Source organism: Clavelina lepadiformis, chromosome 9 (genome assembly GCF_947623445.1).
Source record: "Clavelina lepadiformis chromosome 9, kaClaLepa1.1, whole genome shotgun sequence".
NCBI lineage: Eukaryota > Metazoa > Chordata > Ascidiacea > Aplousobranchia > Clavelinidae > Clavelina > Clavelina lepadiformis.
Genome location: NC_135248.1, coordinates 1,234,885 through 1,246,777, shown reverse-complemented (window position 1 = coordinate 1,246,777; position 11,893 = coordinate 1,234,885). Strand labels below are relative to the sequence as shown.

General features: G+C 37.6%; 2 protein-coding genes across 2 annotated transcripts in view; one reads left to right on the top strand and one right to left on the bottom strand.

Moving 5' to 3' along the window:
* Positions 1-11,893, bottom strand: part of LOC143470780 (cadherin-23-like) — a 39,695-nt gene that overhangs the window by 6,483 nt on the left and 21,319 nt on the right. The window contains exons 20-29 of the mRNA XM_076969047.1: positions 3,950-4,145; positions 3,593-3,732; positions 3,155-3,272; positions 2,888-2,994; positions 2,548-2,635; positions 2,004-2,164; positions 1,610-1,765; positions 1,356-1,493; positions 614-779; positions 170-384 (exon numbers count right to left, since the gene is read on the bottom strand). Of these exons, the coding sequence (XP_076825162.1) occupies positions 170-384; positions 614-779; positions 1,356-1,493; positions 1,610-1,765; positions 2,004-2,164; positions 2,548-2,635; positions 2,888-2,994; positions 3,155-3,272; positions 3,593-3,732; positions 3,950-4,145 (1,485 nt within the window). The remainder of the gene's footprint in view (positions 1-169; positions 385-613; positions 780-1,355; positions 1,494-1,609; positions 1,766-2,003; positions 2,165-2,547; positions 2,636-2,887; positions 2,995-3,154; positions 3,273-3,592; positions 3,733-3,949; positions 4,146-11,893) is intronic.
* Positions 4,847-11,630, top strand: LOC143470627 (uncharacterized). Its single transcript, XM_076968879.1, has 21 exons — positions 4,847-5,042; positions 5,284-5,418; positions 5,747-5,800; positions 5,878-5,931; positions 6,069-6,293; positions 6,653-6,724; positions 6,796-6,855; positions 6,970-7,065; positions 7,201-7,330; positions 7,624-7,700; positions 7,905-8,139; positions 8,391-8,503; positions 8,994-9,032; positions 9,254-9,404; positions 9,482-9,504; positions 9,594-9,907; positions 10,104-10,228; positions 10,387-10,539; positions 10,608-10,775; positions 10,957-11,162; positions 11,489-11,630. The coding sequence occupies exons 1-21, from the start codon at positions 5,007-5,009 to the stop codon at positions 11,558-11,560; spliced, it is 2,538 nt and encodes an 845-aa protein (XP_076824994.1). The 5' UTR covers positions 4,847-5,006; the 3' UTR covers positions 11,561-11,630.

The following is an 11,893-nucleotide window of genomic DNA, read 5'->3' as shown; positions in this document are numbered from 1 at the left end:
ATACATCAAATACGCCCGCGCACACCTGAAAGGCTTTAGCGCAACCTAGTTGTTCCTTCCTTGTCCACAAGTAGCAAAACTTTGGCATCATGTAAAAGCAATTAAAAAAAGAAGACATAGCGTAACCCGAACCTTCCTAGTCGGGCATACAGCAACGCTAGGCACCAACCTCATAGACAGAAATCTCTTCAGAGCTGGGCAGGTTTGTGAACTGCGGCGTGTTCAGGTTCACGTCGATCACATCGATGTCAAGTCGAGCGGTGGAATTCAGTGGGGGTTCCCCGCCATCGAAAGCCATCAATTTGAGTGAATACGACGCGTTCTTGTTGGCAATTGAAGATTCGAGTAGAACTTCGCCGCTCGATGGGTTAATTTTAAAGTAACCTAAAGAATTTGAAAACAAGTTAAATTCATCAAACGCCGATCCCCTTTAAAGGCTTAACGTCAATACTACGCAGCGCCAGTAAGTAATCGCATTTCCATTTAGTTTTTATGTTGGGTAGATTTTGGTAAATACACGGGAAATGTGCAATAAAAAACTGAGAAAAAATGAGAAGCTAAACATGTTCTGCAACAAAATCATGTTATGTGATTAAAAAAGACATCGTCTTACCGGCGTCGTTTCCATCAACAATGGAGTAAGTTATCTCCTTGTTCTTCTCTTCATCTTGGTCGGTTGCTTGGACAGTGACGACAAGCTCCCCAACCGACGCATCCTCTCGTAAATTGGAGACGACGTAGGTTTGTTGCGTGAACTCTGGTGGGTTGTCGTTCACGTCCTAAGTGGAGAAACAAACTTGACCTTAAACTTGTTGTGTTGGCAAAGTTGTCCGATTTGAGTTTTCACTTTGCCAATATTTTTGTTATTTCAGTTATTTCCCTATTTAAATATTCAAATGTTTTTATAACGGCATTAAATCTCATAAATAAAATAGTTGCCTTAACTGTCAACATAACACAAAGATGGAAATTTTACATGTACTTGTGGAAGCGAACTATAACTATAACCATGACTACTACAACCAAGTTGAATAAAACAATGTTTTGTCATTTCGCATTAAACGAGAGAGCGTAAGTTTAACAGAGATTTAATTTTACAATGGTACCAGCAATGACGTCAACACAACTGAAACCTTATCACGTTGGATTTAATTTAGGCTGCCGCTATTTTACAGGGAAAATCGTGAGGTTGAAGGTATTTTTCAAAGTAGCAAGTTGGCCATAAATAAAAGAATAGCTATGCAGTGGAGAAAGTATTTTGAAGAAAAGATTTTAATTATTGCAATCACGCAACGCCAACTTGTCCCCTTTCATGTTTATTTTTTCTAATCACTCTATTCAGTTTATTGACTCACCGTGATGTTGATATTCACGGTGGCGAATTCGATGTTTGACACGCTCTGACCCGGAGCGTCCTGCGCTCTTATTGTGAGGTCATAATTAGGCCATCTTTCGCGATCCAACTCGGCATTTTGTGCCACAGTTATTTCACCCTGGATGATTGAAAAATCAACTTAACAGAACGAACTGCAAATGCACAATGAGCAAACACAAAGACATTACATTAAATGATAAAAACTGGGTAGAGTAAGTGGTCAGGCAAATTTACTGTGATTTCGTCGATTGTGAAGTGACTTAATTCATTCCCGGCTATGATGGAATATCGCACTTGGCCGTTATTTCCCTCGTCACGATCCGTGGCTTCTACGTCGACCACAAAGGTGCCGTTTGTCGCCGACTCTGATACCACAGCATCGTAGGTGTCCTGCGTGGAAAATTAAGGTTGCGCTGTTTTCAGTTAACTATAGACCGGTAATACATTTCTATTTAACTGGAGTAGTGCAAAGAACGTGGCGTCTTGATGAAATAAAATACGAAGCACCAACTGAAGTTCAACGAAAACTCTCAAGTTTTCAACTCTCATTTTTACTAATTTCAAGTAAAATCAGACGCTCAAACAGATTCACACTTTAAATTTTTTTTTTCACGACATCCCACCACACCTTTGTGAAATTGGGGCTATTGTCGTTGACGTCATTTATACGTATCGCTACTGTGACGTTGCTACTTAATGGCGGGGATCCTTCGTCCGTTGCTATGACAGTGACATTCATCCAGTTACCGTTCGTTTCGCGATCAATCTCTTTCTCGGTTGTCAGCTGGCCTGAAAAGATAGAAATTTGCGTCAAAATACAGTTGAAATAAAAAATTGAAAATTAGCAAAGTTAAAAAATGTTAGATATGACGCAAAAAGTTTGAAAATATTATTTTGAAAAAGTTTTGCCTCTAAGTGCCCAAATGTAGAACAAAATACATTAAGCGCATCAAATATTATACCATCGGAGACAAGAAAGCATTAGGCTGTGGATAATTTTCTTCAAACGTTCAGATAAAACAAGTAAGAAAAAAATTCTAACCAAGCACAAAACTGCTTTTATTTCTGTAGAATTATTCATTTTCAGTTAATGTTTTTTAAGATTCTAAAGATTTCCCTGAGAGAAGCATCTTTAGCACATCAGTGATACAAAAACTGTAAGCATGAAGTACCTGTTGTTGCACCAATGGCAATGTATTCATCCATCACACTATATTTCACCACTCCGTTGCTTCCTTTGTCTGAGTCTTTAGCTGTTACCTAAGCCAAGTTAACATAAAGTGAATGTTAAAATTCTTTTAATCGTAAGAATTTCTATCTTTCTACACTAAAATCAAATAAAGTGTAGTTATTTTGACCTACCAGAATTTAAAAATAAGCTTTGCAATTTCACAGAGTTTGCGCAAAAAATTGTCAAAATCAAAAACGATTTCTAACAAAAAAGAGTTTGCGCAACAACTTTATCCTTAAAACACAAAAATTCGACACCCAGCAATGATGAGAAGAACTTACCTGACCAATAACAGACCCAATTTCCTCCTCATTGACTTCCATTAAGAGATTACTTTCATCAAACTCAGGAGGGTTATCATTCACATCAGTGATCGTGATAGAGAGATCTTTAAGCAAAAAAAACTAAACGTGGGAACTTTTCAAGGTCATAAGGGTAATGAGACTTATACTTTTCTTATAGAAAAATTTGCAGCTAGGTAATCAGCACGGCTTTAATTTAAACGTAACATGTAAGGTTCTCTGCCTGACATAACCATCGTTAAGTACCATGTGAAGCTGTCTGGGGTTCTCGAACTTCTGCATTCTCATCAGTAACCAAGATTTGTAAATTAAAGGTCTCCACTGCTTCTCGATCAAGTGGTTTCGCTACAATCAGTCGCCCAGACTGAAAAAATAGTCGTAGTATAACCACTAAACCACCATTATAACCATTATACAGGGTGAAATGACAAGGGTACAAATCAAAAATTAAATACAAGAAGTTTAAAATGTTAATTTTACTTAAAACAATTTACTGAAACTTGCATTCGAAAAAAATGCAACACACAGCCAAGATTGAGAACCATGTGCAAGAGTAATCTGATAAGCAAATCATAAAATATGCTAAGTTATTAATTATCCCACACATTCTACATCCAACCACGACACCCAAGCCGCATGCAAAAGTCCAATACAAAGACAAATACTGAAATACTTCCATTGTACCTGGGCGAAGGTTTCCATTCGAAACCAGTCTTCACAATCACTACCGGTGCTTCCTTCGGGTGTGAAGCAGGAAACAACAGAGAAGGTGTAGTTCAAGTTTGGGCTTTCGTCCTTGTCAGTGGCAGTGACATTCCAGACAGCTAGGAAATTAGAAATGACGATTTATTGCATTTATCAATCAAGTTGAGGCATCATAACTTGAGATCAATGACAAATTGTTATGCTTGCAGACAGCATGCACTAAGCAAAACCGGTAAGATGTAAATGAACACTAGTTTTACCCTTAAACTGATATCGAGAAATATTTAAAGAGTTGTTATCTATGAAAAAGTCGATTGAGCATTAAACACTAATTACTTTCGTCAATCTCCACGTCTTCAGGAATATTTAAAGGATCAAAATCATTGCCATCAAATTCAGGGAATTCGTCGTTGACATCAAGTATTGTGACAGTGACGTTGACAGGGGTCGTATGAACCGCCTGCTGGTCAGTTGCAAACACTTCAATTTGGTATTCGTCACGAGTCTCCCTGTCCAGGCTCCCATCTCTGACCTTCAAATATAAAACGCATGATATAAAGTAAACAGAATATTCCATGTTTTTTGAGAGTATATGTGGGAAAACAACCAAAGAAAATGCAACACTGGTTGCACGTTAAACATAAGCTGAGTATCAACACGATGTGTTATCTGTCACTTTTTACTGTATAATTTATTAATTAAAAATTAATCAAACGAAACCAGTAATCCGTTGATGTTTTGGCCATTTTTCTTGGCGTGTGATAAATACTTCCATTCACTTTATTGGCATTTGCACAGTTATGCACGAGCTCACCTAAGTTGAGTGAAAACCACTGTCAATGGTCAAAGAAGTGACATAATAAGTTGCTGCCCTCTGTTTTATGATATTAATTTATTCCTTTCTTAAGGGACTTGGAGACATATCTGTCACTGAACTAAAGCACCGCTTGCAGGTGTTGTCAGAGTTCGCAAATCAAACAAGCTGGTATGTGTGGCTGTTCATTACGTAACTAACTTTTGTGAACATAAAATTTGGGGAAATCAATTTACTTTTGAAACCAATTAAGTACAAAATTGCATAACTGAAGCGATAATAAATTAAAGATATTTGTTTATATTTGAGCAGAATAGCTCACTACATTGCATCATTGAGATGAAAAGGAAATGAAATGTTTCCTATTTTCTCCAAGCTGAGGAAGTGTCTTCTTTCTTCATTGGTGAAAACACACCTAATATCATCACTTACAAACACAACCCACAGCCATAAGCAAGCGTTATTCAAGTATAGAGCTTACTATTGCAGATTTGCTTAAAGCAGTCACTTATTTCAGGAAAAGTTTTACAAATTGGCGGCAGCAAAAAGATATCATCGAAACCTTTTAGAATAGACAGGATGGAGGATAAACCAAAAGGAGAGAACGAAAACACGGTAAAAAATTTGCAGTAATAGTTCTACCAGCCCAGCCTGTACAATTAATCTACGTTACGCTGTGACGTTAAAGGGATAAATTGTGGGTAAAAATGGCTTCAAACATAACTGCTTGTTTAAAGCACTTGCATGTTACAATACCAGTAGTTTTTCTTTCTTTACTTTTTTTCAATGAAAACGCACCTTATCAACAACAATGTTAAAGCCCTGTACTTGTTACTCTTTGCATGAAACAAACCAGAAACCTGACAAACCGGTACCTTCCCAACGAGCGACTGTCAAGCCTGATAGCCAAGGCCCGGATAACAGAAATCTATCTAATCAAGTCGATAAGCCAGCAGAGACACAGGAACCATCAAATGAAACAGCTCCTCAGGTGAAACAAAAATTTAATGGCAGAAACTTTTAAACAATGGAAATTTGTTGTTTGAGTCTGGATAATAAACACGACACATTTATCGTTTGGGCTGGTTTGATACATGTTCGCCATAAGGCAGTAAAAACTTTATCCAAGTTTAGCATTTCAACAATGGCTGCCTGTAAATCGATGTGCAAAAGAGTTTTCTCACGGTGTGCTATAGCCGGATGGTTGGCCGAGCTTCAGTAGTTTACTATAGGATTTTAAAAATATTTTTAAAGTTACAATTTTATTTACAATTATTTACTGTACGTAATCTCTGTAAGATCTTTCAATGTTTTTGCAGGAGCCTGAAAACGAACCTGGGACAGAAAAACCCTCAAATGAAACAAGTACACAGGTTAGCTCAGACGACTGATTTCACTTTATTTCATTGTTAGTTAACATTCAAATACTGGTAAATGATTAAACTTGCAGGAACCTTCAACTGAGCCTGAAGTACAAAATCCTTCAACTGAACCAACCCAGCAGGTAGGGATCTGGCCTGTCATCTCCTTTTTGTAATGCATTGTCTTTTGTTTGCAATGTGTAGTCATTACAACTTGCAGGAGCCCGAACCACAAGACCCAGAGGCACAGGAGCCCGAACCACAGGAGCCCGAGCCACAGGAGCCCGAACCACAAGACCCAGAGGCACAGGAGCCCGAGTCACAGGAACCCGAGCCACAGAAACCCGAGCCACAAAACCCAGAGGCACAGAAACCCGAGCCACAGGAGCCCGAGCAACAGGATCCCGAGTCACAGGAATCCGAGCCACAGGAACCCGAGCCACAGGAGCCTTCAAATGAAACAACACCTCAAGTGGCTGCGGAGGGTGAAACGCCATCAAACCAGGTCGGTGAAAATTAAAATTAAAACAAAGAGATCCATGCGTTTTGCCAACTTTTAAAATGTCAGTTCATGGATTTGAGATTACCAGGTCCCATGTTTGTCAAAAACAAGGACCAGAAAAAACTATCCAATGGGCAGGTGGAACTGAAAGCCAAAAGTTATGCAATAAAACAAATCTTAGAACTATTCCTAAAACAGAAAAAAAATCACTTGCAATCGTTAGAACAAAATGTTATATGTATGCTTGTGCCAAATGCTGTCCACAATTTGGTGATTTAATTATTTCGATCATTTAATGGCTAAAGGTATTTGCCTGAGTTAGGGGAAGTTAAGATACTGAGCTTTCGCTCTATATTTTGCAGGAATCAACTCAAGTGACTGAGCCACAAGCGACATCAAACGAGCCGACTTCACAGGAAAACCAATCACAAGAGGTTAGAAATTTTTCACAAATTGCTCCGCAATACACTTACTAATTTAATTATCCACACATCACATCCGCCAGGGAGCTATTCAAATAAATGAATGGGAAGAACCAGAAAGGCAACAGGAAGAAACTGTCAAGGTTAGTTCTAATGAATAAAAACGCTGGTGAAATAACTTCTTCATGCAATAAAAGCTGTGCAAGTGTTAAGAAAATGATGCATGATGCAAACAAATTCACTCCATGTTTCCAAAGGAGCCAAGCAATGAACCCGAGACACAACAGCAAATAATTATGCCAACAACAGTGGTAAAAGTTACACCTCAGCCTGGCAAAGTTTTTTCTAATGCGGTGAGCAAATTACATTACAAATTGTTTTCAAATAAAATGAACGTTTGATGCATTCATTGTCAATATATTTCCTGCTGTAAATCCAACGGTTTGACAGTCTTAAATTTACTTCAACATATTTTCTATATACAAAAGGGGGCGGGCAGCTCAGCTGAAGTACCGTTTGCCAAACGTATGAGCGAAATTCTGGAAGAACATCTGAAGAAAATTCGACAGTTTACATCCCTTGCTGATGGCAGTGAAGAGGAATATACCGGAAGCAAAAGTGACTTGTTTTACGTAGTTTAGAAAAATGCTTACTGTATAGTGACACACCTCTCTTTATCACAGAAAAAGTAGTTGGTGATGTGCAACTGGACATTATAGAATACAACAACAACAACAACAACATAGAATATTGTAGAATAACGATTTATGCTGTATTATACATCCCTAAACACTGCAAGCAGTTGTAAACTGCAACTACACCTCGAACATGACATAATAATGACCGAACTACATGGACAATAGCTGAGGCACACCACCTATAACTGAATTAACTAACATTGATGACTTTAGAATCAGAAGAGTCACCTTACACTGTCCTTGACAAAGACGTTACAGAGCAATCTGAAGCAAAGATTCTTACACAGCAAGTGAGTTTAATCACCATCCAGTCATTTCTACTTAAAATAAGCTGGTTGAGGCTATGAAAGAAAAATCTCTAAACTGTCTGTAACAAGAATGAATGAACATCGACCATAGTCCATAATCCAACTAATCAGAAACTTAACTAATCGCTATGAAAAGTACCATAGGTAAAAAGTAGTACAGTCATAAAAAAGTAAAAATCTTGGTAGGAAAACAAAGACGTAGAATCAGAAATTGATTTTGGCTTTCCACCGGAAGAGGAGGCGGAAAAAGAAGAAGAAAAAGTAGAGGAAAAAGGAGAGAAAGAAGACGAAGATGTGGAAGAACTACAAACGATTTTGCAAACAAAAAAAACAGAAGAAGAAGAAGAAATCAAATATCAAAGGCAGGCAGCTCATGAAGAATTCCAGAAAAAATCGGTTTATGAAATCGACGAACCGATATGTGAGTACCAAATGCATAGTTATTCTTAATTCATTAACTTGGTTTTATTGGGTATCATCAAAAGTCTTATACATACATGTGGGAATAGAAACAATAGTTTTAGTAATTTGCCATACTGATGCAAGGCACATTATTACAAACCAGGCGCTGTTGGATTCATGGTTGACGTAAGCAATCCAACCTAATAGATAAAACTATAGGTCACATTTAAAGCAAATAAAGAACAAAGAACACTGAAACACTCTTTGCAGATGCAGTAGACCGTCGTTACAAAGTGGTTCGCTACGGTGAAGATGGCCAAGAAAATGCTGTCACAGTGCACGTTACAGCTCACGAGGCTCTGGGTAATGATAAAGAAGCTCAGGTAAATTTTAATTAGATCACTTCTTCACTCTCTCCATGTCAGCGACTACCAAACTTTTTTGAGCGCGATCCGAATCTGAGTTTGGTGAACATTTCGCGACCCAAGTCTCAAATAGCGTATTTTAACGTGAAAAAAATATTGAGTGTACAGATGACTTTTGGCGGTAAGTTCCTACATTTGTTTTCAATGTCAGCAATCTACTCTTTTCTCAAATACCTACGCTACAGGCAAACACAAAAAAGCAGTGGTGTTGTGGTCCACTCATCATTAAACAATGAATTTCATTACAAACATAACCATTTGCATCGCATCGACGCGTCCCATAGTTTAGAAACCACTGTTCTATGTGATTGGAGACGTGAAATGTGAACAAAAATAAATTTGCATGAATAAGTTGAGACTCTATGCATAAGGCAATGTTGCTGTTAAATTTAAAGCACTTGACACACAAAAACCTCTATGTTAAATATAATGGCTGTTTTCTGTTTAGGAGATTGTTCTTGAAGCTGTCAGACGAATGGAATCTCAGGTAAACCATTTCTTTGCACGAAAACTTGGCTGTTCTTTCAATCGCTCAAGCTTTATCGCTTATCGTTATCGCTTCAAACAATCGCACAAGCAAAAATTGTTCTATATACTGGAATAAATATAACATGCCACTCGTAATCACACAACAAAACACTCCCATGACATAGTGGTTTCATTTTTAAAATGCTGCAAAAACTTTACCGTTTCTAATTATCCGGCCAGAAAGTAAAAGAGGAGTCTCCCAAGTCCCCTTCTTCTCCTGCCAAAAAGCAGCACGGGGTCATTTGCAGGTTGAAAGCAACATTTTACCCAAGAAAGAAGAGCATGGAGACAGCAACAGCAGTGACGAGTACGATAACAAAGGAAATTAGATGACAGAAAATTTTACATAAAAAATAAAAAGATTCTTTTCCATTCATATAGCTTTGTCTTCCCTTTTTTCTGTTGCAGGTGCAGCAAGCTCTCTTAAGCAGGTAGCTTTGTAACCAAAATCTAGAACGATAATTTTACGTGTTGTTTGATGGTTGCTTTTTGCTTCCTTTTCGTTTTACTGTAGATGTAGAGTGTTGCCACACTTCACCATAGCTATGGAAAATCTTACGGCAGCTCAATTAAATCATTACAGATCGTGAAACCTAATACTGGTGATTTCGTGTCTCCACGTATGAATGTCGCTTTTTACGATGAGGACAACATCTACAATTGGGCATATGATGACTATTGCAAAGCGATTGAAATACGAGAAAAGCGGAAAGATAACTCGCCGCCCTACATTGCAATGCAAGACAGAGATGATGAAAACAATGGTGGATGCATATTTACGGCCAATAAGGAAGGGAAAATTATCAAAATGTACTCATCAGCAGGAATATTCACGTACGTTGTGAGCGACATAAGCAGTTGGGTGAATTAGAGATATACCGGGCAATCTATAATTGGTGACAAAAATTTGCAAAATTTAATTTTTAATTCCCACTTTTGCTAATTATATTTTGCAATGAAGCTCATAATGAGAATTACTGTGCGATTTTTTTATTTTATAATTACAACTGTTATTATTATTATCTAAAAGCCATGATTTCAAATGCGATAATAACTGTGAACCATTGGGCATAGCCATGTATGATAAACAAAAGCTTCTCTGCACTCTCCCCACCCTACAAACAGTGGCAATCATCGATTTACACCCGGTGCAAGGTAAGTGAAGGAACTTTGAAAAGGCAGGAAAGCTGTAAATTTAAACAGTTCACAAAGTTGTAAATTTTCTTTTTATTTCGATTGCTTCCAACTGCTGTCTTTACCTATTTAACCATAGCAATGTAACATGACTAAAACTAAAACCTATCACTTCATAGGAATGACACAACTGGACAGTTTCGGTTCAAGAAGCTTAAAAAGGCCTCGTGGCATTGCTGTTAGTTACCAGGAGAAAAATTTGGTCGCTGTTTCCGATCTTTCAACATTGAACAACTCTACACTGAAAATCTTTGACCTTAAACGTCCTAAAGGTTGCTGGCAACAGAGCAGACAACCAATCATCACGTGATTTGTTTCTTAACAAATTAATGTTTTGCAGGTAAACCTGTGCAAGTACTAGGGGAGGGGAAATTGGCTTGGGCAGAATTTATGACATTTGATCGAAATGATGCCAATTACCTCTATGCTGTCGACTCTTACCAGAACCGCGTGTTCAAATTTGATCATCGATATGCTAAGAATCCGGCAATGGAATTTGGCACAAAAGGTAATAAACAAAGAAGTAAATAATCAATTTTGACTTTGCTAATGAGTCCTTGCTAATTAAATACAAACCTTGGAAGCAGATAAATTGCACTTAGCAAACCACAATCATGAATTCTGATCATAACAACACAACATACTTCCATCGGTAAGCGTTCAAATTAAAACAACTCTTTACTCTGCAGGGCACTTGAAAGGGGAATTATACAACCCATGCGGCATTGCATTCTATCCATCAGGAATGATTGATACAGACGGTTCACTTCTAATAGCTGATTGGTATAATGACAGGGTGGCCGCCTTCAACCCGAAAACCGGAGAATTTCAGCGTAACATCATCGAGCACAGAGATGACGTGCCATCACCAATCAAAGACCCATATAGTATTGCAGTAAGTTAAATATGCCGATTGCTTAAAGGCAATACATGAGCGTGAATGATTGTAGACACGAAAATTTTGTGAACAATATTTGTCAATACTGGTTTGGCAACTGCGACTAACATGCAATTGGTGTTAGTCTGTTACGGAGGAACTTTCAAAAATACGTGAAGTATTGAAAAGAATGTAAACAAGTGCCCTTGAATTGAGTCAAAAAGAAGACATTCTACTTTGAGCCCAGACTCCATATTAGGGTTATATTGGAAACACAGCATCGTATTTCTCACAATTTAGTCTAATGAGCAAAAATGATGTGATGATTAATTTTTTTTACACAGGTTGATAAAGATGGAAACATTCTCGTGAGTGAATCTGTTACTGGCTATGTGAAGCTCTTCCGAAAATATTGATTGCAGTTTATTTGTACAGCTGCGCCTACTGTTCAGCAGTAAACTTGTTTTTATATACCTCATAGTAAAAACTTTATAATCAGAACAAAGCTACATTGTTACATTGATTATATCCAGATATACTCAAAATACCCTGCTACACTGTTGACTTCAGCAATGCATAACAACTACCTTTGAAAAATTTTAACTTTGTATTTTATTCATAATAATAATAATAATACTGTGCATGTGTCTGTTATGTGTTTCATGTTATCTTGGTCGTGTCCACGATGCTTTTTATAACTTATTTAGATCACTATCTATGCATTATTTGATTGTTCTTTGGTTGGTGAT

Bases quoted from the DNA above. Each gene is read 5' to 3' on its own strand.
- LOC143470627 (XM_076968879.1), top strand. From the start codon at position 5,007: ATGGAGGATAAACCAAAAGGAGAGAACGAAAACACG. The intron at 5,419-5,746 runs GTGAAACAAAAA...ATGTTTTTGCAG, and splicing joins CAAATGAAACAGCTCCTCAG to GAGCCTGAAAACGAACCTGG. The intron at 7,701-7,904 runs GTGAGTTTAATC...AAATCTTGGTAG, and splicing joins CAAAGATTCTTACACAGCAA to GAAAACAAAGACGTAGAATC.